Consider the following 25,648-nt stretch of genomic DNA (forward strand, 5'->3'; position numbering starts at 1 on the left):
AGGGCCTGTTATTGAGCACTGCTCAGTCACATTTATGACCTAGGCTGTAAGCACTCAGGTATTTTACTATTAGATAAAAGTCCTTGTCAACTCAGTATTCGATGGCGAGAACAAAATGATTTTTCAGAATGCTGTTGAATGGGAGAATATTGAAATAAAAAGTTACATTAATGATTAAGTTAACTCTTCATTTTAATTGTCTGCCATTTCAAATTGTCACATTTACATACAGCAAGCCTCTTGCTCCTATTGACCAGTATAACTGAAAAATACTGTATTTCTTTTTTTAAATGGGAGAAATTTAAAGTGCAGAAAAATGTTCCATATTTTTTACATTTTTGCAGAACATTTTTCAGAACTTTAAATTTTGCCCATTTGAATAAACAAATATATGGTTGTATGTTTGTCTTATACATGTAACAATGCCACATATGGTCAAAGCTGTGGCCTCGGCCACAAGTACATACATCACAGGCTCTCAGTCACCCTTATACATAAATCCCATTCATACGCATACATGTTCATACATCCCCCAAAGACCATGCTCTCACTGAACAGCCCTGTCATAGTGCCCCTAGTCAAAGTATTTTGTTCAAACCATAGTATCTGGCTTTATGGACATTCAGCTTAAAGTCAATGAACATGGACGTGGGGATGTCTGTTAACAGTTCGCAAATTGTTAAGCCTTTAGTAGCTGTTTGTTCACTGATCAGAAGTAGCTCTTACTACAGGGATTTCTCACTGAGGCAGAAATGTATCTAATATGTTATGAGTAATTCACAATGGAGATCTAAGATTTCAAGCATGCAACATGTTAATCTTTTCCCTTCACCTACCAGGACCTAGTTCTGTGTTTCATTTTCTTAACACCATGCCTTCTTCCACTTTCCCTCAAAACATCAGTTATCTCTATTAACCATGCACTATTCCCCTTACCTCTTGACCTTGAGAGCCTTGCCTCGTTGTACTAGCTCTACATCAACGACCCTCTCACCCAAATCTCTATATTGGAATAAGAAAATAACCTTATTACCTTTTATATTTCAGAATCAGATGAGGTCGCTGATCCCCAAAATCCTTTCAGCCATTAAAGAATTAATTAGAGGAGATGAGGTGAGTGTTCACGTGTTGCTCAAAGGCTTAGGTGGTTGTGGTAATAGCCTTGTTTTGTGCTCAATTACTGTTTACCATGATTTCAAGAGCCTGCAGTATCTGTCAGGGAATATGTTCAATTGGGAAATTGAATGGTCAGCAAAGGCATTCAGGATTCTTTCTCCATGTTTTCTCTGTTGTAAAGTATACAAGTACATAAGTGGTGACTATTCTCTTTTTGGTATTTGATCAAGTATTATGGCTCCCTTCCAGGTAGGACCTGAAACACTCTGGATAATTACCGACATGTCCCAATATGGGACCTGTCTGTGTTGTGGGATCTTAACAGAAAGTCATGAATGTAGAATATTCGTGTGCACCTTCATAAAATGAAAATAGTCATTTGTATCTTGAATTGGGGTTGAAAAGCTGACATTTTTTTAGGGCGGGGGGGACCTAGCAAGCCCTTTAATAAAAGCGTCTCTCTAATTTCCTTAGTACAGGTGACTTGTGATGTCTCTGATCATCTGTAATAAAGAAATTACGCAGCTGCTCAACTGTAATAACTTGTTACAGTTGACTTGACGTCACAATACCTGCTGCCAGAGTCAGCAGCCGCAATGAATGGAAGTTCACATAACTACAACTACAGTTTAAACAAGGAAACCTGGAATTGGATTTGCATCTGATATTTTTCTAAAGTAAAACTAATCAGCAGAAAGGAGATATTTACAGCAGCATGTTTATTTTTTCCACGCTACAGATTATTGCAGGAATTATATAATTTATTCCTGTTTCTACACAATCTGAGGCTCAACATTTTTTACCATGGCTTAAAGTGAAGTGATTCTAATGTCTTTTTTGCAATGAATTACTAAAAGCATGTTGATGTGTTAATTGCACATTACAGATTATGGTTTTATTCTTCTTGTCTGCAATGAACATGAAAGAGAAAAACACCAAGGATTTAAGCGGTTTGTGGGCATGGTGATGGTGTGACTGTATTGTATAAGGAATAAAGTACATTGTCGTACATTATAAGGATATTGCAAGTTACTTTGGAGTGTCATGACCTCATAAAGGACGTCTCACTAAAGCCTTGGTCTTCTATATGGTTGTTGAATTTCTATGGGATTTTCACTATCCTAATAATGTATGGCTGGAGGTACTTTATCCCATATATATAATACACAAGACAACACTCCAGCATCTGACAAACTATGCTGAATCATTAGATTTGAGCTTAGAAACCTCTGTATGACAGAAAGAAATGTAAGGAGCCTGTGAGGTGAAAATGCACAAGGTTGAAAAACCCACTCTGCTCTTTGAAGGAGCCAGCAGGTTTTCTCTTCCAGCAAGCACTGTACGGGCAATTTGCCTCAGTCTCCGTTTCTTTGTCTGGCTGGCTTGTTCTCGGGGATCTCAGAACACATCAGAGGGATTGTCACCTTATTGTTTTGAGTTTTCCATTTCCTGATTGAATTTAAACATACTTCATTCAACCTGTTACAAGGTTTTTGAAGTCTGCTCTTTATTTTTTTAATCACCTTTAAAGTATTTTCTCCTAAAACTCCGTTACTTTTTGTAAAGTGTCCCTCCTATGCAAGGAAGAAGGCTGCCTTTAACCCAAATTCTGAGTGTGGGGTCTACTTGTCCTTCTCTCTTGCTCTCCTCTCATTCGGCCAGGGACTGGAGAAAATGACAAAAAGAGAGCTGAAGGACTGTTAACGAATTCACCTTAGAGGTAAGCACGAAGATCTTTGGGTGGATGTGGACATGAAGAAACATCTCAAGATGGCTAGATGAGGTACCTCATCTTTGTCTCTGTGCTTTCTCCAGTAACAGTCTTGTGAAGAGGGAGTTCTAGGGCGAAAAAGAGGCGTAAACACCATCAGTCTGAACACTTTCACCATTCACAAACATGACGCGTCTCAATTTCCAAGCACGATTGTGCATTGATGAGCTCTCCATCGACTGCCGGGTTAGCTTTAAGTAAGACCTCAGTGCCAAGATGACACGATCCACAGAAGCTCTCCACAACATCCCCAAACCTACCAACGTCAAAGCCAACATTGAAGTGCATGCTGTCTGTGTCTGCTTGATGCCAGGGCACATGAAATTAAGACATTTGATGTCCAGGCAGTTACCAGAGCTCTTGGGAAGATTGATGTTGAGGCACTCAGTGACACCAGGGTTTTCCAAATCTTTCTGGATGTCTTTCACTGTCACCATTACAATCTCCATCCATTTAGCCTTCCTGCATTTCTCATCCTACATGTCCTATATTCCCACATCAAGTGCCTCTTCACTGACAAGATTGTCACCTTCAGAAGACATAGCCACATGATGTGCTTTTAAGGGGAGTAACATAGTTCAGTGTACAGGTTGAGGCCCAACAATCCAGTGTGTCATTACAACATTGCAACCTCTTTCTGGTGCATTCCCAATGGATTCTCCACTTTGTGAATATTTTCCAGACATCGGACTGGATCCAGCAACTGTAAAGCAGTACTATGGAGTGCAGATAGGGACAGTTGTGTGACTCAGCGCTGACATTGTTCCTGTCTGGAAGTGATGAGGAGAGCTGCAAATAAGTGCAACCCTTGTCCTCTGATGTCAGTTACTTTATTGGCCTTCTCAGATGCAGAACCCATTGAAGACTTACAGGTGATCAATTTGCCAGAGGCCTCCCTAACCCTTCTGGGTTAGCATGTCCTGCTTCGGACTTTGACTCTATAGAATGTAGACTGGCATGGGGTGGTGGACTGGACACCTGTAGGAAGGTGACTCTGTGTATGCTATCTCAAAGTAAGAGATAGTGTGCACAGAGTCCAAGGGTTCCCCTTAGAGGTAAGATAGTGGCAAAATTAGATAATTCTAATGCTCTATTTTGTGGTAGTGTGATCGAGCAGTGGGCTTATCAGAGGGTAGTGTTAAGCATTTGTTGTACACACACAGGCAATAAAGGAGGAACACACACTCAAAGACTTTACTCCAGGCCAATAGTTTTTACATAGAAAAATATATTTTCTTAATTTACTTTTAGAACCACAAGTTCAAAATGTTAAGTAAATACATAAAATGCAAGGTACTCCACACAGGTAAGTAAGGAACTTTGAATTAGAGCAGTAACATACACAGTTTTAGTTAAAATGGCAATAAGCTATTTTAAAAGTGGACACAGTGCAAAAATCAACAGTTCCTGGGGGAGGTATGTATTGGTTCGTTTTTCAGGTAAGTAAGGCACTTAGAAGTTCAAGTTCCTGGGCATAGGCAGCCCACCGTTGGAGGTTCAAGGCAACCCCAAAGGCACCGCACCAGCAACACAGGGCCGGTCAGGTGCAGAGGTCAAAGGAGGGCCCAAAACACATAGTCGCCTATGGAGAACAGGGGTGCTCCGCTTCCAGTCTGCCAACAGGTAAGTACCTCCGTCTTCGGCGGGCAGACCTGGGGGGTTTTGTAGAGCACTGGGGGGGTACTCAAGTAGACACACAAAACACAAACTCAGTGGCACGGGGTGGCTGGGTGCAGTGTGCAAAACAGGCGTCCGGTTTTGAATAGTGTAGGAAAGTACCATCTTGCCTGGCATGTTACCCCCATTTTTCACACGTATGTAAGTTTGTTTTTGCCTGTCTCACTGGGATCCTGCTAGCCAGGACCCCAGTCCTCATAGTTTGTGGCCTGAATGTGTGTATCTGTGTAGTGACTGTGTCACTGAGGCTCTGCTAACCAGAACCTCAGTGCTTATGCTCTCTCTGCCTTTAGAATTGTCACTGTAGGCTAGTGACCATTTTCACCAATTCTAATTGGCACACTGGAAAACCCTTATAATTCTCTTGTATATGGTACCTAGGTACCCAGGGTATTGGGGTTCCAGGAGATCTCTATGGGCTGCAGCATTTCTTTTGCCACCCATAGGGAGCTCAGTCAATTCTTACACAGGAATGCCACTGGAGCCTGAGTGAAATAACGTCCTCGTTATTTCACAGCCATTTTACACTGCACTTAAGTAACTTATAAGTCATCTATATGTCTAACCCTCACTTAGTGAAGGTTAGGCGCAAAGTTACTAAGTGTGAGGGCACCCTGGCACTAGCCAAGTTGCCCCCACATAGCTCAGGGCAATTTCCCCAGACGTTGAGTGCGGGGACACCATTACATGTGTGCACTACATATAGGTCAATACCTATATGTAGCTTCACAATAGTAACTCCGAATATGGCCATGTAACATGTCTAAGATCATGGAATTGTCCCCCCATGCCAAATCTAGTATTGGGGTGCCAATCCCATGCATCCCCGGGGCTCCACCATGGACCCTGGGTACTGACAAACCAGCTCTCTGGGGTTTTCTCTGCAACTACTACTGCTGCTGCCTCCCTACAGACAGGGTTCTGCCCTCCTGGGGTCTGGGCAGCCCAGTCCCAGGAAGGCAGAACAAAGTATTTCCTCTGAGAGAGGGTGTTACACCCTCTCCCTTTGGAAATAGGTGTTAAGTGCTGGGAGGAGTAGCCTCCCCCAGCCTCTGGAAATGCTTTGAAGGGCACAGATGGTGCCCTCCTTGCATAAGCCAGTCTACACCGGTTCAGGGAACACTCAGTTCCTGCTCTGGTGTGAAACTGGACAAAGGAAAGGGGAGTGACGACTCCCCTGTCCATCACAACCCCAGGGGTGGGGCCCAGAGCTCCTCCAGTGTGTCCCAGACCTCTGCCATCTTGAATCCAGAGGTGGGAGGGCACAATGGAGGCCTCTGAGTGGCCAGTGCCAGCAGGTGACGTCAGAGACCCCTCCTGATAGGTGCTTACCTGACTAGGTGGCCAATCCTCCTCTGAGGGTTTCTCCTGTGGGCTTTTCCTCAGACAGTGACGTGCAAGAATTCACCAGAGTTCCTTTGCATCTCCCTCTTCGACTTCTGCCAAGAATCGACCACTGACTGCTCCATGACGCCTGCAAAACTGCTACAAAGTAGCAAGAAGACTACCAGCGACATTGTAGTTCCTAATCCTGCCGGCTTTCTCAACTGTTTCCTGGTGGTGCATGCTCTTGGGGCTGTCTGCCTTCACCCTGCACTGGAAGCCAAGAAGAAATCTCCCGTGGGTCGATGGAATCTTCCCCCTGCTCCAGCAGGCACCAAACTTAAGCGTCACCGGTACCCTGGGACCCCTCTCATCCTGACGGGAGTGGCCCCTGGAACACAGGTGGTGGACCCAATTGACCCAGACTGTCCAGTGGTCCAACTGTCCAAATTTGGAGGAGGTAAGTCTTTGCCTCCCTTCTCCAGACAGTAATCCTGTGTACTGCGTGAACCTCCGCTGCTAAGGCTTCTATGCACTTTTGCATGGAATCCTTTGTGCTCAGCTTAGCCCAGGTCCCCAGCACTCCGTCCTGCATTGCTCAGCTCGCTGAGTTGACCACCGGCTTCGTGGGACCCTCTTGTAGTGTTGAGACGACCGCTGTGCTCAGTTTTCTTGAACCTGTGTTCAAGTGCTTCTGCGGGAGCTGCCTTCTTGTGCGTGGGCTCCCTGTGTTGCTGAGGGCCCCCTCTGTCTCCTCCAAGTGGCGACCTCCTGGTCCTTCCTGGGCCCGGGCAGCACCCTTTTTCTTCAACTGCGACCTTTGCATCTAGCAAGGCTTGTTTGCGATCTTTCTCCAAAGAAACAACGCTGCAACCTCCAGCCCTCTGTGGGACATGTTCTGCACAAAGGTGAAGTTCCTGGCACCTTTCGTTGTTGCAGAATCTTCAGCTTCTTCCATCCGGAGGCAGCCATTTTGCACCTTCATTCGAGGTTTAGTGGGCTCCTGCCCCCCATAGACACTATCGTGACTCTTGGACTTGGTCCCCTTCCTTTACAGGTCCTCAGGTCCAGGAATCCGTATTCAGTGCTTTGCAGTCTGTTGTGGTCTTTGCAGAATCTCCTATCACAACTTCATGTGTTTCTGGGGAAGTAGATTCACTTTACTCCTACTTTTCAGGGTCTTGGGGTGGGGTATCTTGGACACCCATAGTGCTTTCTTACACTCCCAGCGACCTTCTACACATTACACTAGCCTAGGGGTCCATTTGTGGTTCGCATTCCACTTTGAGTTTATGGTTTGTGTTGCCCCTAGGCCTATTGCATCCTATTCTATTCTACAGTGTTTGCACTACTTTTCTAACTGTTTACTTACCTGATTTTGCTTTGTGTGTATATTTTGTGTATTTGACTTACCTCCTAAGGGAGTATATCCTCTGAGATATTTTTGGCGCATTGTCACTAAAATAAAGTACCTTTATTTTTTAGTAACTGAGTATTGTGATTCTTATGGTATAGTGCTACATGATATAAGTGGTATAGTAGTAGCTTTGCATATCTCCTAATTCAGCCTAAGCTGCTCCGCTAAGGCTATCAGCCTAAGCTGCTAGAACACTACTAATCTACTTATAAGGGATAACTGGACCTGGCACAAGATGTAAGTACCATCAGGTACCCACTATAAGCCAGGCCAGCCTCCTACAAATAGGAATCGATGGAGGGACCCGGGGGTCACTCTAGCGGTGCAGGAAGGGGGGTTTCTTGGGCCAGCCACCGACTGGGCTAGGTAGAGGGTCTCCTGATGGTCGCTCCTACACTGGAGTTCGGTTCCTTCTGATCCTGGGGGACTGCGGGCGCAGTACTTGGTCCAGGCGTCTGGTTCTTTGTTCCAGGCAGTTGCGGTCAAGGGGGAGCTTCTGGATTCTCTCTGCATGCGTCACTGTGGGGAGTCCAGAGGGGGGGGGTCCTCTTGGGTTACTCACAAGGTCGTAGTCGCCTGGGAGTCCTCTGTAGTGTTGATTCTCTCCATCTCGAGCCGGGGGCGTCGGGTGCAGAGTGTGAAGTCTCACGCTTTCGTCGGGAAGAGTGAGTTCTTTAAAAGTTGCAAGACAGTTGCAAAGTTGTTGCTGTTTTTGAACAGTGCTGGAGTTTCTTGGTCTTTTGGATTCAGGGCAGTCCTCTGAGGCTTTAGAGGTCGCTGATCCCTGTCGGATGCTTTGCTGTGCAGGTTCTTTGAGTCTGGAGACAGGCTGCTAGGGCTGGGTCCAAAGCAGTTGTCGTCTCTGCAGGGCTTTCAGATCAGCAGTCCTTCTTGTTGTAGGTTGCAGGAATCTGATTTCCTGGGTTCTGGGGTGCCCCTAAATACAAAATTTAGGGGTGGGTTTAGGTCAGGAGGGCAGTAGCCAGTGGATAATTTCCTGGAGGGTGGCTACACCCTCTTTGTGCCTCCTCCCTGAGGGGAGGGGGGCACATCCCTAATCCTTTTGGGGGAATCCTCCAAACTTAAGATGGAGGATTTCTAAAGGCAGGGGTCACCTCAGCTCAGGACACCTTAGGGGCTGTCCTGACTGGTGGGTGACGAGTCCTTGTTTTTCTCATTATCTCCTCCAGCCTTGCCGCCAAAAGTGGGGACGGAGGCCGGAGGGGCGGGCATCTCCACTAGCTGGGATGCCCTGGGGTGCTGTAACAAAAGGCATGACCTTAGAGGCTCACCGCCAGGTGTTACAGTTCCTGCAGGGGTAGGTGAGAAGCACCTCCACCTAGTACAGGCTTTGTTCCTGGCCACAGAGTGACAAAGGCACTCTCCCCATGTGGCCAGAAACTTGTCTGGTTGTGGCAGGCTGGTAGAAACTGGTCACTAGGAGTCGGACCTGTATTCAGGGGGCATCTCTAAGATGCCCTTTGGGTGCATTGTACAATAAATTACACACAGGCATCAGTGTGCATTTATTTTGCTGAGAAGTTGGATACCAAACGTTCGAGATTTCAGTGTAGCCATTATGGAACTGCGGAGTTCGTGTTTGACAAACTCCCAGACCATATACTCTTTATGGCTACCCTTCACTTAAAATGTCTACGGTTTTGCTTAGACACTGTAGGGGCACAGTGCTCATGCACATATGCCCTCACCTGTGGTATAGTGCACCCTGCCTTAGGGCTGGAAGGCCTGCTAGAGGGTTGACTTACCTATGCCATAGGCAGTGTGAGGTTGGCATGGCACTCTGAGGGGAGTGCCATGCTGACTTAGTCATTTTCTCCCCACCAGCACACACAAGCTGTGAGGCCATGTGCTGAGTGAGGGGTCCCCAGGGTGGCATAAGACATGCTGCAGCCCTTAGAGACCTTCCCTGGCAACAGGGCCCTTGGTACCAGGGGTACCGTTTACAAGGGACTTGCCAATTGTGGGAACAAAGTTGCAGTTTAGGGAACGAACTCTGGTGCTGGGGCCTGGTTAGCAGGGTCCCAGCACACGTTCAATCATAACTGGCATCAACAAAAGACAAAAAGTCGGGGGGTAACGATGCCAAGAAGGCAATTCCTTACACAACCCCCTCCCAACCGAAAGAGAATGAGACTAACCTTTCCCAAGAGTTTTCTTTTTCTAAGAGTAAGAACCTGGAAAGGCCGTCTGCATTGGCATGGGCAGTCCCAGGTCTGTGTTCCACTACAAAGTCCATTCCCTGTATGGATATTGACCACCTCAACAGTTTAGGGTTTTGTCCTTTCAATTGCATCAGCCATCTGAGAGTTGTGTGGTCAGTTTGAACTATGAAGTGAGTACCAAAAAGGTATGGTCCCAACTTCTTCCTGGACCAGACCACAGCAAATGCCTCCCGCTTAATGGCACTCCAATGCTGCTCCCTGGGGAGTAACCTCCTGCTAATAAAAGCAACAGGCTGGTCAAGGCCATCCTCATTTGTTTGGGACAGGACTGCTCCTATCCCATGCTCAGAGGCATCTGTCTGCACAATGAACCGCTTAGAGTAATCTGGAGGTTTCAAAAGTGGTGCTGTACACATAGCTTGCTTCACAGTGTCAAAGGCCTTTTGACAGTACACGTTCCAGTTCACTTTCTTGGGCATTTTCTTGGAGGTAATTTCTGTGAGGGGTGTCACTATTGATCCATATCCCTTCACAAACCTCCTATAGTACCCATTCAAGCCAAGGAATGCCCTGACTTGAGTCTGAGTTTTTGGAGCTACCCAGTCCAGAATAGTCTGGATCTTGGGTTGAAGTGGCCGAACTTGGCCTCCACCTACAAGGTGACCCAAGTAAACCACAGTACCCTGCCCTATCTGACATTTAGATGCCTTGATAAGAGAGGCCTGCTGCTTGCAGGGCCTGCAAAAACGTCTTACTCCAGTATTGGAACTTTCATAGATTCACATGCTTGAATACTTCCCCGTCGTCGAGATGGGAGTCCCCAGTGGAATATAAAACCAGGCCTGAAGATGTATGCACACAATACATGAACTAGGCCGCAATACAATAACCAATCATAGTCTGTAAGGAAATGCCTCTTTGGCATGGTTACCCCCTGACTTATCGCCTTTGCTGATGCTATGTTTTGATGTGAAAGTGTGCTGAGGCCTGCTAACCAGGCCCCAGCACCAGTGTTCTTTCCCTAACCTGTACTTTTGTTTACACAATTGGCACACCCTGGCATCCAGGTAAGTCCCTTGTAACTGGTACCCGTGGTACCAAGGGCCCTGATCCCAGGGAAGGTCTCTAAGGGTTTCAGCATATCTTATGCCACCCTGGTGACCTCTCACTCAGCATAGACATACTGCTTGCCAGCTTGTGTGTGCTGGTGAGGACAAAACGAGTAAGTCGACATGGCACTCCCCTCAGGGTGCCATGCCAACCTCACACTGCCTATGCAGTATAGATAAGTCACCCCTCTAGCAGGCCTTACAACCCTAAGGCAGGGTGCACTATACCATAGGTGAGGGCACCAGTGCAGGAGCACTGTGCCCCTACAGTGTCTAAGCCAAACCTTAGACATTGTAAGTGCAGGGTAGCCATAAGAGTATATGGTCTGGGAGTCTGTCAAACACAAACTCCACAGCACCATAATGGATACACTGAAAACTGGGAAGTTTGGTATCAAACTTCTCAGCACAATAAATGCACACTGATACCAGTGTACATTTTATTGTAACATACACCCCAGAGGGCACCTTAGAGGTGCCCCCTGAAACCTTAACCAACTACCCGTGTAGGCTGACTGGTTTTAGCAGCCTGCCACACTCGAGACATGTTGCTGGCCACATGGGGAGAGTGCCTTTGTCACTCTGTGGCTAGTAACAAAGCCTGCACTGGGTGGAGATGCTTATCACCTCCCCCTTGCAGGAGCTGTAACACCTGGCGGTGAGCCTCAAAGGCTCACCCCCTTTGTTACAGCACCACAGGGCATTCCAGCTAGTGGAGTTGCCCGTCCCCTCCGGCCACGGCCCCACTTTTGGCGGCAAGGCCGGAGGAGATAATGAGAAAAACAAGGAGGAGTCACTGGCCAGTCAGGACAGCCCCTAAGGCAACCTGAGCTGAAGTGACTCTGACTTTTAGGAATCCTCCATCTTGCAGATGGAGGATCCCCCCAATAGGGATAGGAATGTGACCCTCTCCCCTTGGGAGGAGGCACAAAGAGGGTGTAGCCACCCTCAGGGCTAGTAGCCATTGGCTACTGCCCTCCCTGACCTAAACACACCCCTAAATTCTGTATTTAGGGGCTCCCCTGAACCTAGGAACTCAGATTCCTGCAACCTAAGAAGAAGAAGAGGACTGCTGAGCTGAAAAACCCTGCAGAGAAGACGGAGACACCAACTGCTTTGGCCCCAGCTCTACCGGCCTGTCTCCCTCCCTTCTAATGACACTGCTCCAGCGACGCTTTCCCCAGGACCAGCGACTTCTGAATCCTCAGAGGACTGCCCTGCTCTAGAAGGACCAAGAAACTCCCGAGAACAGCGGCCCTGTTCACCAAAGACTGCAACTTTGTTTCCAAAGAAGCAACTTCAAGACAACTGCGTTTCCGGCCAGAAGCGTGAGACTTGCAACTCTGCACCTGACGCCCCCGGCTCGACTTGTGGAGAACAAACACTTCAGGGAGGGCTCCCCGGCGACTACGAGACCGTGAGTAGCCAGAGTTTCCCCCCCTGAGCCCCCACAGCGACGCCTGCAGAGGGAATCCCGAGGCTCCCCCTGACCGCGACTGCCTGACTCCCAGATCCTGATGCCTGGAAAAGACTCTGCACCCGCAGCTCCCAGGACCTGAAAGATCGGAACTCCAGTGCAGGAGTGACCCCCAGGAGGCCCTCCCCCTTGCCCAGGTGGTGGCTACCTCGAGGAGCCCCCCCCTTGCCTGCCTGCATCGCTGAAGAGACCCCTTGGGCTCCCATTGATTCCAATTGAAAACCCGACGTGTGTTTGCACACTGCACCCGGCCGCCCCTGTGCTGCTGAGGGTGTACTTTCTGTGCTAACCTGTGTCCCCCCCGGTGCCCTACAAAACCCCCCTGGTCTGCCCTCCGAAGACACTGGTACTTACCTGCTGGCAGACTGGAATCGGGGCACCCCCTTCTCCATTGAAGCCTATGTGTTTTGGGCACCACTTTGAACTCTGCACCTGACCGGCCCTGAGCTGCTGGTGTGGTAACTTTGGGGTTGCTCTGAACCCCCAACGGTGGGCTACCTTGGACCCAAACTTGAACCCTGTAGGTGGTTTACTTACCTGCAAGAACTAACAATTACTTACCTCCCCTAGGAACTGTGAAAATTGCACTAAGTGTCTAGTTTTAAAATAGCTATATGTGTTTTATTTGAAAAGTATATATGCTATTGTGATTATTCAAAGTTATTGGCCTGGAATTGTCTCCGAGTGTGTGTTCCTCATTTATTGCCTATGTGTATGTACAACAAATGCTTAACACTACTCCTTTGATAAGCCTACTGCTCGACCACACTACCACAAAATAGAGCATTAGTATTATCTCTTTTTGCCACTATCTTACCTCTAAGGGGAACCCTTGGACTCTGTGCATACTATTCCTTACTTTGAAATAGTGCATACAGAGCCAACTTCCTACATAGTCGTTTTGTAAAATAGACCCAAATCTAAACTTGAACCAATCAGATTGCCTGACCCCTCTAGAACCTCCTGCCTTCCCTCAGGTTTTCCGAGCACAAGTGCTGAAATAACCCAGCACACTGATAAGAGAGAAGGTGAGCTCCTCCGGGGAGGCGGGCGGGCCGCATGTGAATCTATGGAAGTGTCCAATACTGGAAAACTACAGTTAGTTAACTTATTTCTTACTCCAATATTTGAACTTTCATAGATTCATATGCTTCAATAAGAGCAGTAAGTAACACATTTTCTTTATCAAGAATTACTGTCTATCTCAATCATTATAAAATAGTGTCATTAGACAGTTATATGCAAAACAATAAAATAACACTTTAAAACATATATGAATATGCAAGAAAGGTATGTTAATAATAACCAGAAAATGTGATTAAATCAGAACCGGATGGAGGGAAACAAACAGCTCACCTTATCTGAACAAATGTCTAAGAACTGCTTGACCCTCCATTGCATCATGGAGCGTCTCAGCATCCAGGCAGTAATGCTTCGTGGAGGCGTGTGTTGTCCTCTACGTGGCTGCACAGCAGATGTCTGGAAGGGATACCCCAGAGAAGAGTGCACAAGAAGTGGACAGTGCTCGGGTAGAATGTGCCTTAAATGTAGTTTCCAGAGATCGACCAGCTTTCTGGTGGCAAAAGGCTATGGCACTAGAAATCCATCTAGGGATGATTTGTTTAGAAACAGAAAGCCCTCTCCTGAGTGCACTAAATGCCACAAACCGCTGACTGGACTTTCTGATTGAGGATGTCGGCTGCAAATTAAATTTAAGGCATCGTTTGACGTCCAAGGAATGCAGCGATCTTTCTACCTCAGTCTGGGGCCACGGAAAGAAGGTCTTTAGCACTACTGGCTCGTTAATGTGGAAATCAGTTGGCACTTTTGGGATAAATTTTGGGTTTCTCCGTAGGATGACTGTCGTCTGTAAATCTCATGAAAGGTTCTTGGATGGTAAAGGCTTAAATCTCGCTTACTCTGCGAGCGGATGTTAACGCTAATAGGAGTGCTACCTTTCAGGTACGATACTTGATGTCTGATTTTATGAATTTGTTCGAATGACTCCATCAACGGGCCCAGGACTGTATTGAGTTGCCAAGATGGAGGAGGTTGTTTGGCTGAAGGAAAGGATATGAATAACCCCTTCATAAACTGCTTTCTAAGTCGATGAGACCTGAGGGACGGTCCTTTGGAGACTCGTTTATATCTGGAGATATCAGCTAAGTGGACCTTAATGGATGCATGGGCGAGACCAGACTTCACCAGGTGGAGAAGGTACGGTAAAACCTGTTCTGGAGCAGATGTAAGCAGTTACATGTTATTTGCAGTACACCATAAACAAAACTGCTTCCATTTTAAGATACGTCTTGTTGGTGCTATCCTGCACCTGCTTTAGCTAAAACTGTTTTACAGTCAATGGGAATATCTAGATGGGCGAATTCATTGAACTAAGGAGCCATGCACATAATCTGAGATGCTTGGGATCCGGATGCCTCACTTGGCCCTGGCTGATGGTGAGCAGGTCCGGTGTGGGTGCTAACCTGATGGGAGGACACAAGGACAGCAACAGAAGCTCTGTGTACCACGATTGACGTGGCCAGGCTGGAGCAATTAGAATTATCTGGCAGGGCTCCAATTTGATCTTGCTGATGACCCGTGGAAGAAGGGGTATCAGAGGAAAGGCGTAAGCAAAAATCCATGACCATGCTATCGAAAGGGCGTTTCCCCACGGCCCTGGTTGGGGATGCCAGCTTGCATAAAACTGGCATTTCGCGTTCTGAGACGTCGTGAAGTGGTCCAGGTTCGGAGTCCACCTGCGGAAGACTGCATCTAGCATTGTCTGGTTCAGCTCCCACTAATTTGAAGATGTGCTTAACCTGCTTAGTGAGTCTGCTGTGGTGTTGATACTCCCAGGAGATGTTCTGCATGTATGTGCACTGAATTCCGAATGCACTAGGTCCAGATGAGTTGAGCTTCTGTGGAAAGCAAGTGAGACTGAGTTCCGCCTTGCTTTTTTATGTAGTGCATGGTGGTCGTATTGTCCGTCCGGACCAGCTCCGACGAATCTCGGATTCTCAGTAGAAGAGCTTGAAGTGCAAGGTACACAGCTCTGAGTTCGGGAAGTTTGATGTGTAGCGTCGCATGAGAATTGGGCCATCTGCCACTGACTTGCAGATCTTGCAGACATGCTCCCCACCCCTCCATCGAAGCATCCGTTGTGATCGTAAACGGAGGGATTTGATCCAGGAACTCCAGACCTACTGAAATATTTGCAGGCTTTGACCAACACTGGATGAAGTGGACCATCCTTGGTGTTATGGGAATGATGTCCCCGAAGGACCCTTGCACCTGCTTCCACTGTTTGTTGAGCTCTTCCTGAAGAGGGCGCATCCGAAGAAGACAGTGCAGAAATAGGCTGATACAGGAGGACATCATCACAAGTAATGATTTGAACCTCTGAACTGAAAGACTTTTTTTCTTCAAACCGAGTCTGCCAGAGTCAAAATCCTGAGTTGTCGTTCTTCTGCAGGAAAGGCTTTTACAAGAGTTGTGTCCAATATAGCACCCAGAAACACCTTCCTTATGGTAGGTTGAAGTTGTGACCTGTCTCTGTTGAGAGTGAGACCTAGTTGCTGGCAGAGATGTAACATGGTTGTGAGAGAGCGACGTAGGGCAGAGATCTTCGGAGTCTTTAGTAATCAATCATCCAGATATGGGAATACCTGGTGCATCAGTGGTTCCCAACCTTCTGACTTCTTTGGACCCCTATTCTATCATTACTAGAACCTGGGGACCCCCACTGAATCATTATTGGAATCTAGGGACCCCCCAGTGAGTCATTGGGGACCTAAACTGTTAATATTATTTAATTTTCTGAGTAGTTGCGGACCCCCTGAGTAGGCTTCACCGACCCCCAGGGGTCCCCGGACCACAGGTTGGGAACCACTGGAATACATAGTTCCCATTCGACGTCAAGGGCGGTTAACCTGTTTCATGTTGAGGCAACTGCCTCCAAGACCCTATTTGACATCAAAGAAGCGGTCCTGTACAATGTCAAAGCAGTCAATCAATCAACCAGTGCTTGTAAAGTGCACTACTCACCCCTTAGGATCTCAAGGCGCTTGGGGGCGAGGGTGGAGTGTAGCGTTTACAGGTGAGATGGTTCCTAAAAAAGCCATGTCTTCAGTTCCTTTGTGAAGCCGAGGAGGGAGGTGGTTTGTCTGATTTGGAGAGGAAGGGTGTTCCAGGCGGTGGCTGCGAGGTAGGAGGAGCGTCCTCCTGTTGTGGTTTTCCTGATATGGGGTTCTTCTGCAAGAGCGAGCTGGGCTGAGCGTAGGGCCCAGTGGGGTACATGGAAGTTGAGTCGCTGGTTCAGTGGTGGTCTGGTGTTGTGGAGGGCTTTGTATGCGTGGGTGAGATCTTGAAAGTGATTATTTTCTCTATGGGGAGCCAGTGTATTGGTCGCAGGTGTTGCAAGATGTGGCAGTGTCAAGGTAGGTCGAGGACGAGACTGGCGGCGGCATTCTGGATGTTTTGTAGTTTGCGGGTAGTCTTTTGTTGATTCCGGCATAGTGTGATGCCGTAGTCCAGCCTGCTGGTGATGAGGGCGTGTGTGACGGTCTTTCTATGTTGGAGGGGGTTCCACTTGAAGGACTTGCATAAGAGGCGAAGGGTGTGGAAGCAGGTGGAGGTGACTGAGTTGATTTGATGGTTCATGCTGATGTCTGAGTCCAGGATGATTCTGGGGTTGCGAGGGCGGGTTTCAGAGGGTGGGTGGCCACCAGAAGTCGTTCCATGCTTTGGGTTGAGGGCCCATGATGAGTACTTCTGTCTTGTTTGTGTTGAGTTGAAAACAGCTGTTTGTCATCCATTTGGTGACTGCTGCTTCCATGCCTTCGTGGAAGTTGTCTGGCTTTGTCAGGTTCGTTGGTGAGGGAGAGGATGAATTTGGTGTCGTCGACGTAGGAGATTATGTTCATTCCGTAGTTTGTGACAAGGGTGGCTAGCAGGGCTATGTAGATGTTAAACAACGTGGGGCTGAGGGAGGATCCCTGGGGCACGCCGCAGGTGGTAGGTGTGGGATCTGCGAGGAAGGGGGCGAGTCTCACTTTTGAGTTTTGCTAGAGAGGAAGTATTGTATCCAGTCGAGGGCCTTTTCTCTGATGCCGGCTTTGTGGAGTCTTCTTATCCGGTTGTGATGGGACACTGCGTCGAAGGCTGCTGAGAGGTGTAGTAGGATGAGTGCCGCCGTCTCTCCCTTGTCCAGCAGGGAGCGAATGTCGTCTGTTGCGGCCAGGAGGGCTGTTTCAGTGCTATGGTTTTTCCTGAATCTGGATTGGGAGATGTCGAGGATGTTGTGGTCTTCCATAAATGTGGCGAGTTGGCTGTTGGCTGCTTTTTCTATGAACTTTCGCAGCAAATGGAGATAGGAAGGTGGGCCTGATGTTTTTTAGGTCTGTGGGGTCTGCCGAGGGTTTCTTGAGGAGGGGGTTGATCTAGGCGTGTTTCCAGTCGTCGGGGAAGGTAGCAGCAGCCAGTGAGTGGTTGATGGTGAGGTGGAGCTTGGGGGTGATATGGTCTGGGGCTCTGTTGAAAATGTGGTGGGGACATGGGTCCGTGGGGACCCTGGAGTTTATGGACTTCATTGCTCTCAGTACATCTTCAGTGGTGAGGGGGGGGTCCAGGTGGTCCTCTTCAGCAGTACACACAGCATCAGCTAATCACTCATTGTTAAAGGCATTAACATCTAGCAGGTTGCAGCTGAAGGAACCTGGCTCCTTATATACTATACCAAAGATACAGTGTGCACAGTCAAGGGGTTCCCCAGAGGCTTAACAGAAGTTAAAGTAGATAACACTCATGCTGTCTTTTGTGATAGTGTGGTCGAGCAGTTAGGCTTATCCGAGGGTAGTGCAAACCATTTGTTGTACCCACACTGACAATAAATGAAGCACACACTTCATGACTAACTCCCAGCCAATTGTTTTTATATAGCAAAGATATATTTTACTTTATTTTTAGAACCACAAGATTCTGATTGCAGGTAAGTACATTTGCAAGTACGTAGCAAGCATATGTATAAGCATCACTTTGTTTCAGTTTGGTAAGTTAAACGGTTTTTAAGTAAATAGCAATAATCTGTATTAAAAGTTGACACTGCAATTTTCAAAGACAGTTCTGGGGGGGGGGGGGAGGGGTCGGGAATTTCTACAGTTTCCAGGTAAGTACAAGATATACAGTTCCAGTCTCCGGGGGTTAGGATGTCCACAGGTTGGGGTTCAAGTTAACCCTAAACACCCACCACCAGCAACACTGGGCTGGCTGGGTGCAGAGATCAAATTGCTGCATGGGGGGCACAGATCAGCACCAAACACACACCCTTAGTGGCACAGGGGAGGCAGGGTGCAAACTCAGCATTGGGCTCCCAATGCTCTTGAATAGTGGAACCCCAGGGTCACAAGTATGCTGCAGGCTGGGGTCCAGGAGGTTGGTTCAGGGAAACCACAGGCTGGACAAAGAGGAGGGCTGCCTTCTATACAGGATGTCTGGATCCCCAAGGCCAGGGGACGGCGGGTGCAGGGTACCTTTTGGCGTCAAGTATCTTTGTCCGGATCCTTCATGGGCAGTGGGGTCCTCTAGATTTGGTCTGCAGGCATTGTTGTGTTGGTCAGGCGAGGTCAACCCATGGTTGACACTAGGTCAGAATCGCCTGGGGACTTGCTCCAGACTGTTGGGCCGCCTGGACACGGGCTGTGGGAGTAGGGTGCAGAGTGGGCAGGACTCAAGGATTCGGGGCAGTTCTGGAGTCCTTTGCTGGAGTTTTTGTGGAAAGAGCAGCTGTCTTTAGGAAATCTTGGTCCTATGGTGGGCAGGCAGTCCTCTTGGGGCTTTTAAGAGGTCGCTGGTCCTGCAGGAAGTATCACCTTTTTGTAGCAGGGGCTTCAGAAGCTGGAGAAAGGCCGGTAGAGCTGGGGCCAAATCTGTTTGTGTCTGCAGTCTTTCCTGCTGGGGATTAGCTTAGCAGTAATTTTTCTTTCCTCTTGTCTTATTGAGGTCGCCAGGAATCTGATGAACTAGGTTCAGGGGATCCCTTAAATCCTAGATTTAAGGGCGTTGCAGGGGGGGGCAGAGGATAGTAGCCAATGGCTAATGCCCCTGAGGGTGACTACACCTTTCTGGTGTCCACTCCCTTTGGGGAGGAGGACACAGACCAAACCCTATTGGTCATGGTCCTCCAAACTGTGATGGAGGATTCTGTAGGGAGGGGGTCCCTTCAGCTCCCAACCCTAGGGGTCGTCCTAGCTGAAGCGGTCACACTGCCTTGTTTTATCTAATTTTCCCGCCAGACGTCCCACCAAAAGTGATGCTTTGTCCAGAAGGGGGCGGGCATCACCACTAGCTGGAGTGCCCTGGGACACTTTAACACCTGGCCATGAGCCTCAAAGGCTCAGGCTTCCTATTAAAGTTCCTGCAAGGCGAAGGTGTGAAGCACCTCCACCCAGTGCAAGCTTTGTTTCTGACCTCAGAGAGAACAAAGGCCCTCACCCCATGAGGTCAGAAACTTGTCTAGCAGTGGCAGGCTGGCACAGACCAGTCAGTCCTGCACTAGAAGTTTGGCTAAAATACAGGGGGTCATCTCTAAGATGCCCTCTGGGTGCATTTTGCAATAAATCCAACACTAGCATCATTGTGGATTTATTGTCCTGAGAAGTTTGATACCAAACTTGCCAGACTTCAGTGAAGCCATCATAGAGCTGTGGAGTTCATAATGACAAATTCCCAGCCCATTTACTCAATATAGCCACACTGCACTTACAATGTCTCTGAATGGACTTAGATACTGGAGTGCCATATTACTCATGCAGCTATGCCCTCACTTGTGGTATAGTGCACCCTGCCTTAGGGCTGTAAGGCCTACTAGAGTGGTGACTAACCTATGCCACAGGCAGTCTTTTGTGTGCATGGCACCCTGAGGGGGATGCCATGTCGACTTTGTCTTTTTCTCCCTGCCAGCACAAACAAGGGCAGTGTTCATATGCCTTAGGGTGACACGATAGGTGCTGCAGCCCTTGGGGACCTTCCCTGGCCACAGAGCCCTTAGTGCCATTGGTACCTTTTACAAGGGACTTAGCTGTGTGCCAGGGATGTGCCAATTGTATGAACAATGGTACAGTTTGAGGAGAGAACACTGGTGCTGGAGGCTGGTTAGGAGGATCCTTCTCATTTGCCATTTCAGGGCTACAATCAGCCAATAGGGGGGCATGATCCCATTTCTTTCTCCCATGCTGAAAATCCATTGCATTGAGGTAATGGTGCAGCAGATCTTACAAAGCAGCTGTGCTCTACCACTTTTCTTTTTGTTCCCTCTATGCATCTGCTTCTTACCAGAATACGTTTTACCATTCCAAGCCAGCATTCTGTTTCAGGAATCCAACCGTCTTCTAGCCAGGCTTGTCATCAACAGAGTACCTGAGTCAGAGATGGGCAGTAGATGTTATACCTGCTTCTTAGTTGTACCTGCGAAAGATGGAAGTCTCAGACCAGTCTAAAACTTCTGACCACTGTATGCGTTATGGATGGTCAAACTCAAAAGGCTCACACTAGCTCAAGTTCTTTGTGCTCTGGGCCCAGAATAATGGATTCTATCCTTGAATTTGCAGATCACTTATCACATACTTATTCTGAAATCTTACTGATGGTACTCGTGGCTCATGATGGGGTCGGACACTTCCGAATCGTCATTCCACCTTTTGGTCTCACCTCTTACCCTCCGGTGCTCACGAAAATGATGCCAGTGGTTGTAGCTCATCTTTGAACGGTGAGATACATGTATGCCCATACATTAATTACTAGCTGATAATGGTGACTTCACTACAGTCTAAGGCCTCCTCTGAAACATGATCCCCCTTTTATCATCCCTGGGCTTGTCTTTGCGAGAACCGAAGTCTCACCTGATTACTGCATAAAGAATTTCCTTATATTGAAGTATCCTGGACGTGGTGGCATTCAAGGCATTTCCACCACCACAGCAAGCTTTGGACATTCAGAATGTCATCTCAGTATGTTGTGCTCAATCTTGGACCTGGTGTCGATGGTTCTTAGGTTTCTTGGGCTACTTATCTCATGCATCCTTCTTGTCCAGCACACCAATTGGCACATGCAGTCCAAATAGAGGAATATTTAGTTTCAGCGGGCTCAGCACCACAGCAGTCTGCCTGACACCATCCACATCTTGAAGGAGACGGTCTTTAGTTGTGGCAAGCAGACACCAAACGGATTTGCTTCAGGCCACCGTCCCTACCCCACAGAGTGACTGATTAGTCGTTTCTGTGAAGTTCTCCCCAACACATGTTTTCTTCAAATTCCATTGTTAAAGGACTTTGTTCGGTCTTACAACATATCTATTCACCCTTAAAAGTTAATTTGCTGCAATGCCTGTCCTTTCCAATGTTCCACAGCTTTTTTCACATATTCATGAAAAAATTAGGCCCACGGCCGACTTCCATTGAATGATATTCTGCTGCTTTCCATCGAAGTAAACTGTGTGAAAAGGTGTTGTGGGATCTGCAAAACGTGGCAGGGAATCTCATAGAGTTTGACTTCAATGAAGACACTTTAGGTACAGAAACAATAGGGTACAGAAATTGTTCTTATGTAAAGTGTGCAAGTAACCACTCTATTTGTCCAGATTTGTATGTTTATGTGGGTACTATTATTAAATAATAGCTAGTAATTTTCATGGGAAATGTGTATTCAGTCTAGTTTGGTTGTGGAGAGCTCGTCTGTATCTTTCAGTTCTGATAAATGAAGTAACACTGCATTGTCGCAGTTAATTCAGCAACTTAAGATGTGAAACTCCGGAAAACTCCCATCTGTAGTCTCATTGTTACTTTTAACACCCACCCAGGCGCAGGCCAGTGAAGCAATGGAGGTGTTTGACGAACTGATGGAAAGTGAAGCCTCGATCATTGCCCAACACTTGACGGAGATAGTCACTTTCTGTCTTCAGGTAAGTATCTGGAGAGCAGCCACCACAAAAGTTCATCTTAGTTTCCTCTACCTAGATTTGATGTTCCACATGTACAAGACATCTCCTGTTACTTGTTTTTCGTTTGTCATTATTACATCTTCCTCAGTGCTTTCATTTAACGCAATTTGTTTCATGTTTCCTTTTATAGATTGCAGCGAACAACGAGCTGGGGGATGCCCTGCGCGTGAAAGCATTATCTTGTATTTCATTCATGATCAAACTGAAGGGAAAAGTGAGTAGTGGGTGCTGATTAAGTATGTAGGGTACTCATAGACGTGCCATGATTGAGCTTGAAGGATCGGATGAATAGAGGTGTACATTGTGGAAAAACAGACATTGTAAAGCTGAAGGTGTAAGTCCTTGTCCTTGCAATTTGAGGTAGGATTTGGTAGATTATGTGCTATGTGAACGCGGCTCACCTGCCTTTAAAACTTACATTCCTGTCTTTTTGTGTTGAAAATTAATGGAAACATAAAAAGGTTTAATGGGGCACAGCACTTTTGTATTTCTCCTCAGAGGTGAACTTTAGCAGGACATTGTTAAAAAAAAAAAAAAAAAAAAAAAAAAAAAAAAGTGCAATATGTGAGGGGCAGACATTAAATGGGGATTCCTTTTAATTCAGGTGAACAAACTGTAGTTAATAGAGTGAGTGAATGCTTCGGATGCCCATAGTTTGGGAATGTCCACACATTTTGGCAGCGCTCTTGCTTATCTGCACGGATAACGGATTAAATGGAAGGTTTGTGTAAATAGCTGTGTGTCATTACCTTTCTTTTCAGTCCATTCTCAAGCACAAACTGTTGCCCTCGATTTTGAACACATTATTTCCCATCATGTGTGTTGAGCCCCCAGTTGGAGAGTTGGACCCTGAGGATGATGAAGATGATGACACTGAACTAGAAGGAGACGCAGAAGTCCAGAGCCCCAAACAGTTCTCTGTTCAGGTGAGTTCATCTGTGGCAACCTGCGAAGTGCTGAAGTGAGAGAAGTGGGAAGCAGATGAGTGAAGTAACTGCTAATAATTGAAAGGTAGAAGGAAGATACAGGTGAGGAGACAGCCGTGCAAGTGAGGTCTGTGATGCCTGTGGTAAGCTGGGTAACCAGAGTTTGTGGATGATAAAATAAATGGAAAGGAGGCATCAGTACCGGTTTAAAAGGTCAGGATATGATTGAGTTCAGAAAAGGTGACAAGCCAACACTTTGTGCCTTTTGCTTTAAGAGCTAAAATTCCAAGCAAATGTATTTGAATGTTATAATTTCCTGTAAAAAAAAAAAGTGATTTATTTTTCTGTGCATGTTGAAACTTAATAAAACGACGATCTGTACATTTCTTATTTGTGCATCATTTGTGTATTTCTGCATTGTAGAATCTCCATTGATGGTCTTAAGCATAGAAGAATACCCTCCTATTCTTCAGTGGGGGGTGAGGGAATTCAGGAATAATTAATTTCATTGAAAAATTAAATGAATTGCAATTAGTTGAGGTAAAATAGTAATTTTCTCAAAAGGAAGTTATATCTCCGTAGCCTATGCACCTTAAAGTTTACTAAAATGTTGCTCTAATTCATAAGGGAACATTGAAGCACCAAACCTCAGCCCTACCACAAAGGCATATCCTAAATCCAGATGATGTACAGGTAAAATGGAGAAAAGAATTAACCCGATATACTGCCTGTAAAGAGAAACAAAACACCTGTTCTGTTCTTTCAAGTAGCTAGCAGCTTCTGTATTGCAGCATTCCTTATCCTAGGAGTTATGTGATATACTCAGTATATTCTCGCTCCTGCTTAGAGAATCACAGAACACTTTGATGATTTTGCCCTTTACTTTGTGACGTTTTTCCCCTCAGACATAGTTTTTTGTTTTGCTTCACTCATTGTGTTAAACATGAGATGTTTTCCACCTTCTATTTTCATCCTTTGAAAAATAATTTAGATGTAATGCCTTCGCTTCTGTGAAATGCCTTGCTGTGGGAGAACAAAGGTAACCCTGGACCCACATGATTTATGTGTAGTCCGTTTCCCACTTTCCCATTCCAACCAGGATTGTAAATTTTAACAGAAAATGGCTAAAGAGCACTGACAGATGAAGAAGGTATTTGACTGTCGGAAAAACTTGAAGTGGGAAGACATTGGACTACAGAGCATTGGCTAGAGGACATTACTTTTCCACTGTGAATGTGCTCTCTCCACCAAGAGGCTCTTGAAGCGAGAGATCTCAGGAGAAGAAGCACTATCATAGCCATTTGGTTATTCCCAACTAATACACTAGCGATCGTACGTTTCAGTAGCAAAAGAAGGTACTGTTGGGTTTGTATTATAAGCTGATGCATCATATTTCATGGAACGTGTTGCGTTTTGGGTTACATGGACTGCAATGTTCTGGTATTTGGATTTCAGTGAGAGGGTGCCAGTGGTCATATGTTCCTGTGCACGTAAAAAATAAAGGAAATTCTCTTCCAGGGGATCCTCATCAATAGTCATAAACATTGAATATTCCAGCCCTTGTGCGGGGACCCCGGAGCATATATAAAATACACACATATAAAGTATGAAATATGCACGAAAAATATATATATAGCATTTTTAGTAGACACATTTTTCATACTAAACTCATATATACATGTGTAAAACAGCAATGCAGGCTATAATCATAAACAGGCTAAAATGCTTTATTTCTATGAAGTTTTTTTTTCATTATAAAATTACAATAGAGAATAAATATCTAACCAAGCCCCCAAAACTGGGCTTAGGGAAATAAGCAGTAGTAATCACTAGAGAAAACAGAGAAAAAACTGCATTGAAAAACAATGGAGCATTCTTAGCCAATAGGCTGCATGCAGGTTAACACAGGAGAACCATAAAAACTTTGGCACCGTGCCTTTAAGACCCTGAGCACCTCCAGTATCCCACCATGCCTCAGGGGTGAAGGAAAGGTGACAGTTGGTTCACAGTTAGGTCAGTTCTTTTTTCCGGCTTCTTCTGAGAGGATCCTGGAGCATTGAGCTCTCAGTTTTTCTGAGTTTTTCTCAGAAAAATCCTTTAAAACAGCGTTTTTTCCCGTTTCACTCGACAGATAACATCTTTGTCTGAGTTTGGCAGTTTTTTCCTGACAGAAAAATGCCTTCACTTTTTGTCAAATGCCCTTCTTGTGGGAAGAAGGCCCAGTCAGACCCACACTCTCTTTGTATTGTGTGCCTGCCTCAGAGTCACTGCCCTGACACTTGCAAGCACTGCAAGAATATGTCGAAGAGGACTCCTGAAGGACAGAGAAAAGATCAGACTCCATGGGCTTCATGAGAGGCAGAAAACATCGTCCTCTTCACTTCCCAGGCAACCAACAGGCCATTCTCAGGAGAGAATGGCTAGGTCGACGTCAGCAGGTAGGAAAGTACCTGTTTGTTCCCCGTCGACGTCGTCGCTGCCACCGTCTCACTGGCATAGATCGCTGTCAACGGCGACCCGCCCGACGTCGAGGGATACGGCGTCGAGGGAACGTGCCCATCGCAGGGGCATATCTCCGTCGACGGCAGCTCGCCGATCGACGTTGAGCCATCACCGGCATGCCCGTTCGCCGCCAAAGACCGTACGCCCCCTGACGTC

The 25,648-nt window shown here is 46.7% G+C and overlaps 1 protein-coding gene across 1 annotated transcript in view; it reads left to right on the forward strand.

Annotated features, from left to right (window-relative positions):
* IPO4 (importin 4) overlaps nt 1-25,648 on the forward strand; it is a 1,872,953-nt gene that overhangs the window by 347,025 nt on the left and 1,500,280 nt on the right. Inside the window, exons 7-10 of the mRNA XM_069238173.1 lie at nt 1,048-1,113; nt 21,924-22,025; nt 22,195-22,278; nt 22,826-22,990. Coding sequence (XP_069094274.1) covers nt 1,048-1,113; nt 21,924-22,025; nt 22,195-22,278; nt 22,826-22,990 — 417 coding nt within the window. The remainder of the gene's footprint in view (nt 1-1,047; nt 1,114-21,923; nt 22,026-22,194; nt 22,279-22,825; nt 22,991-25,648) is intronic.

Source organism: Pleurodeles waltl, chromosome 6, assembly GCF_031143425.1.
Source record: "Pleurodeles waltl isolate 20211129_DDA chromosome 6, aPleWal1.hap1.20221129, whole genome shotgun sequence".
Taxonomy (NCBI): Eukaryota; Metazoa; Chordata; class Amphibia; order Caudata; family Salamandridae; genus Pleurodeles; species Pleurodeles waltl.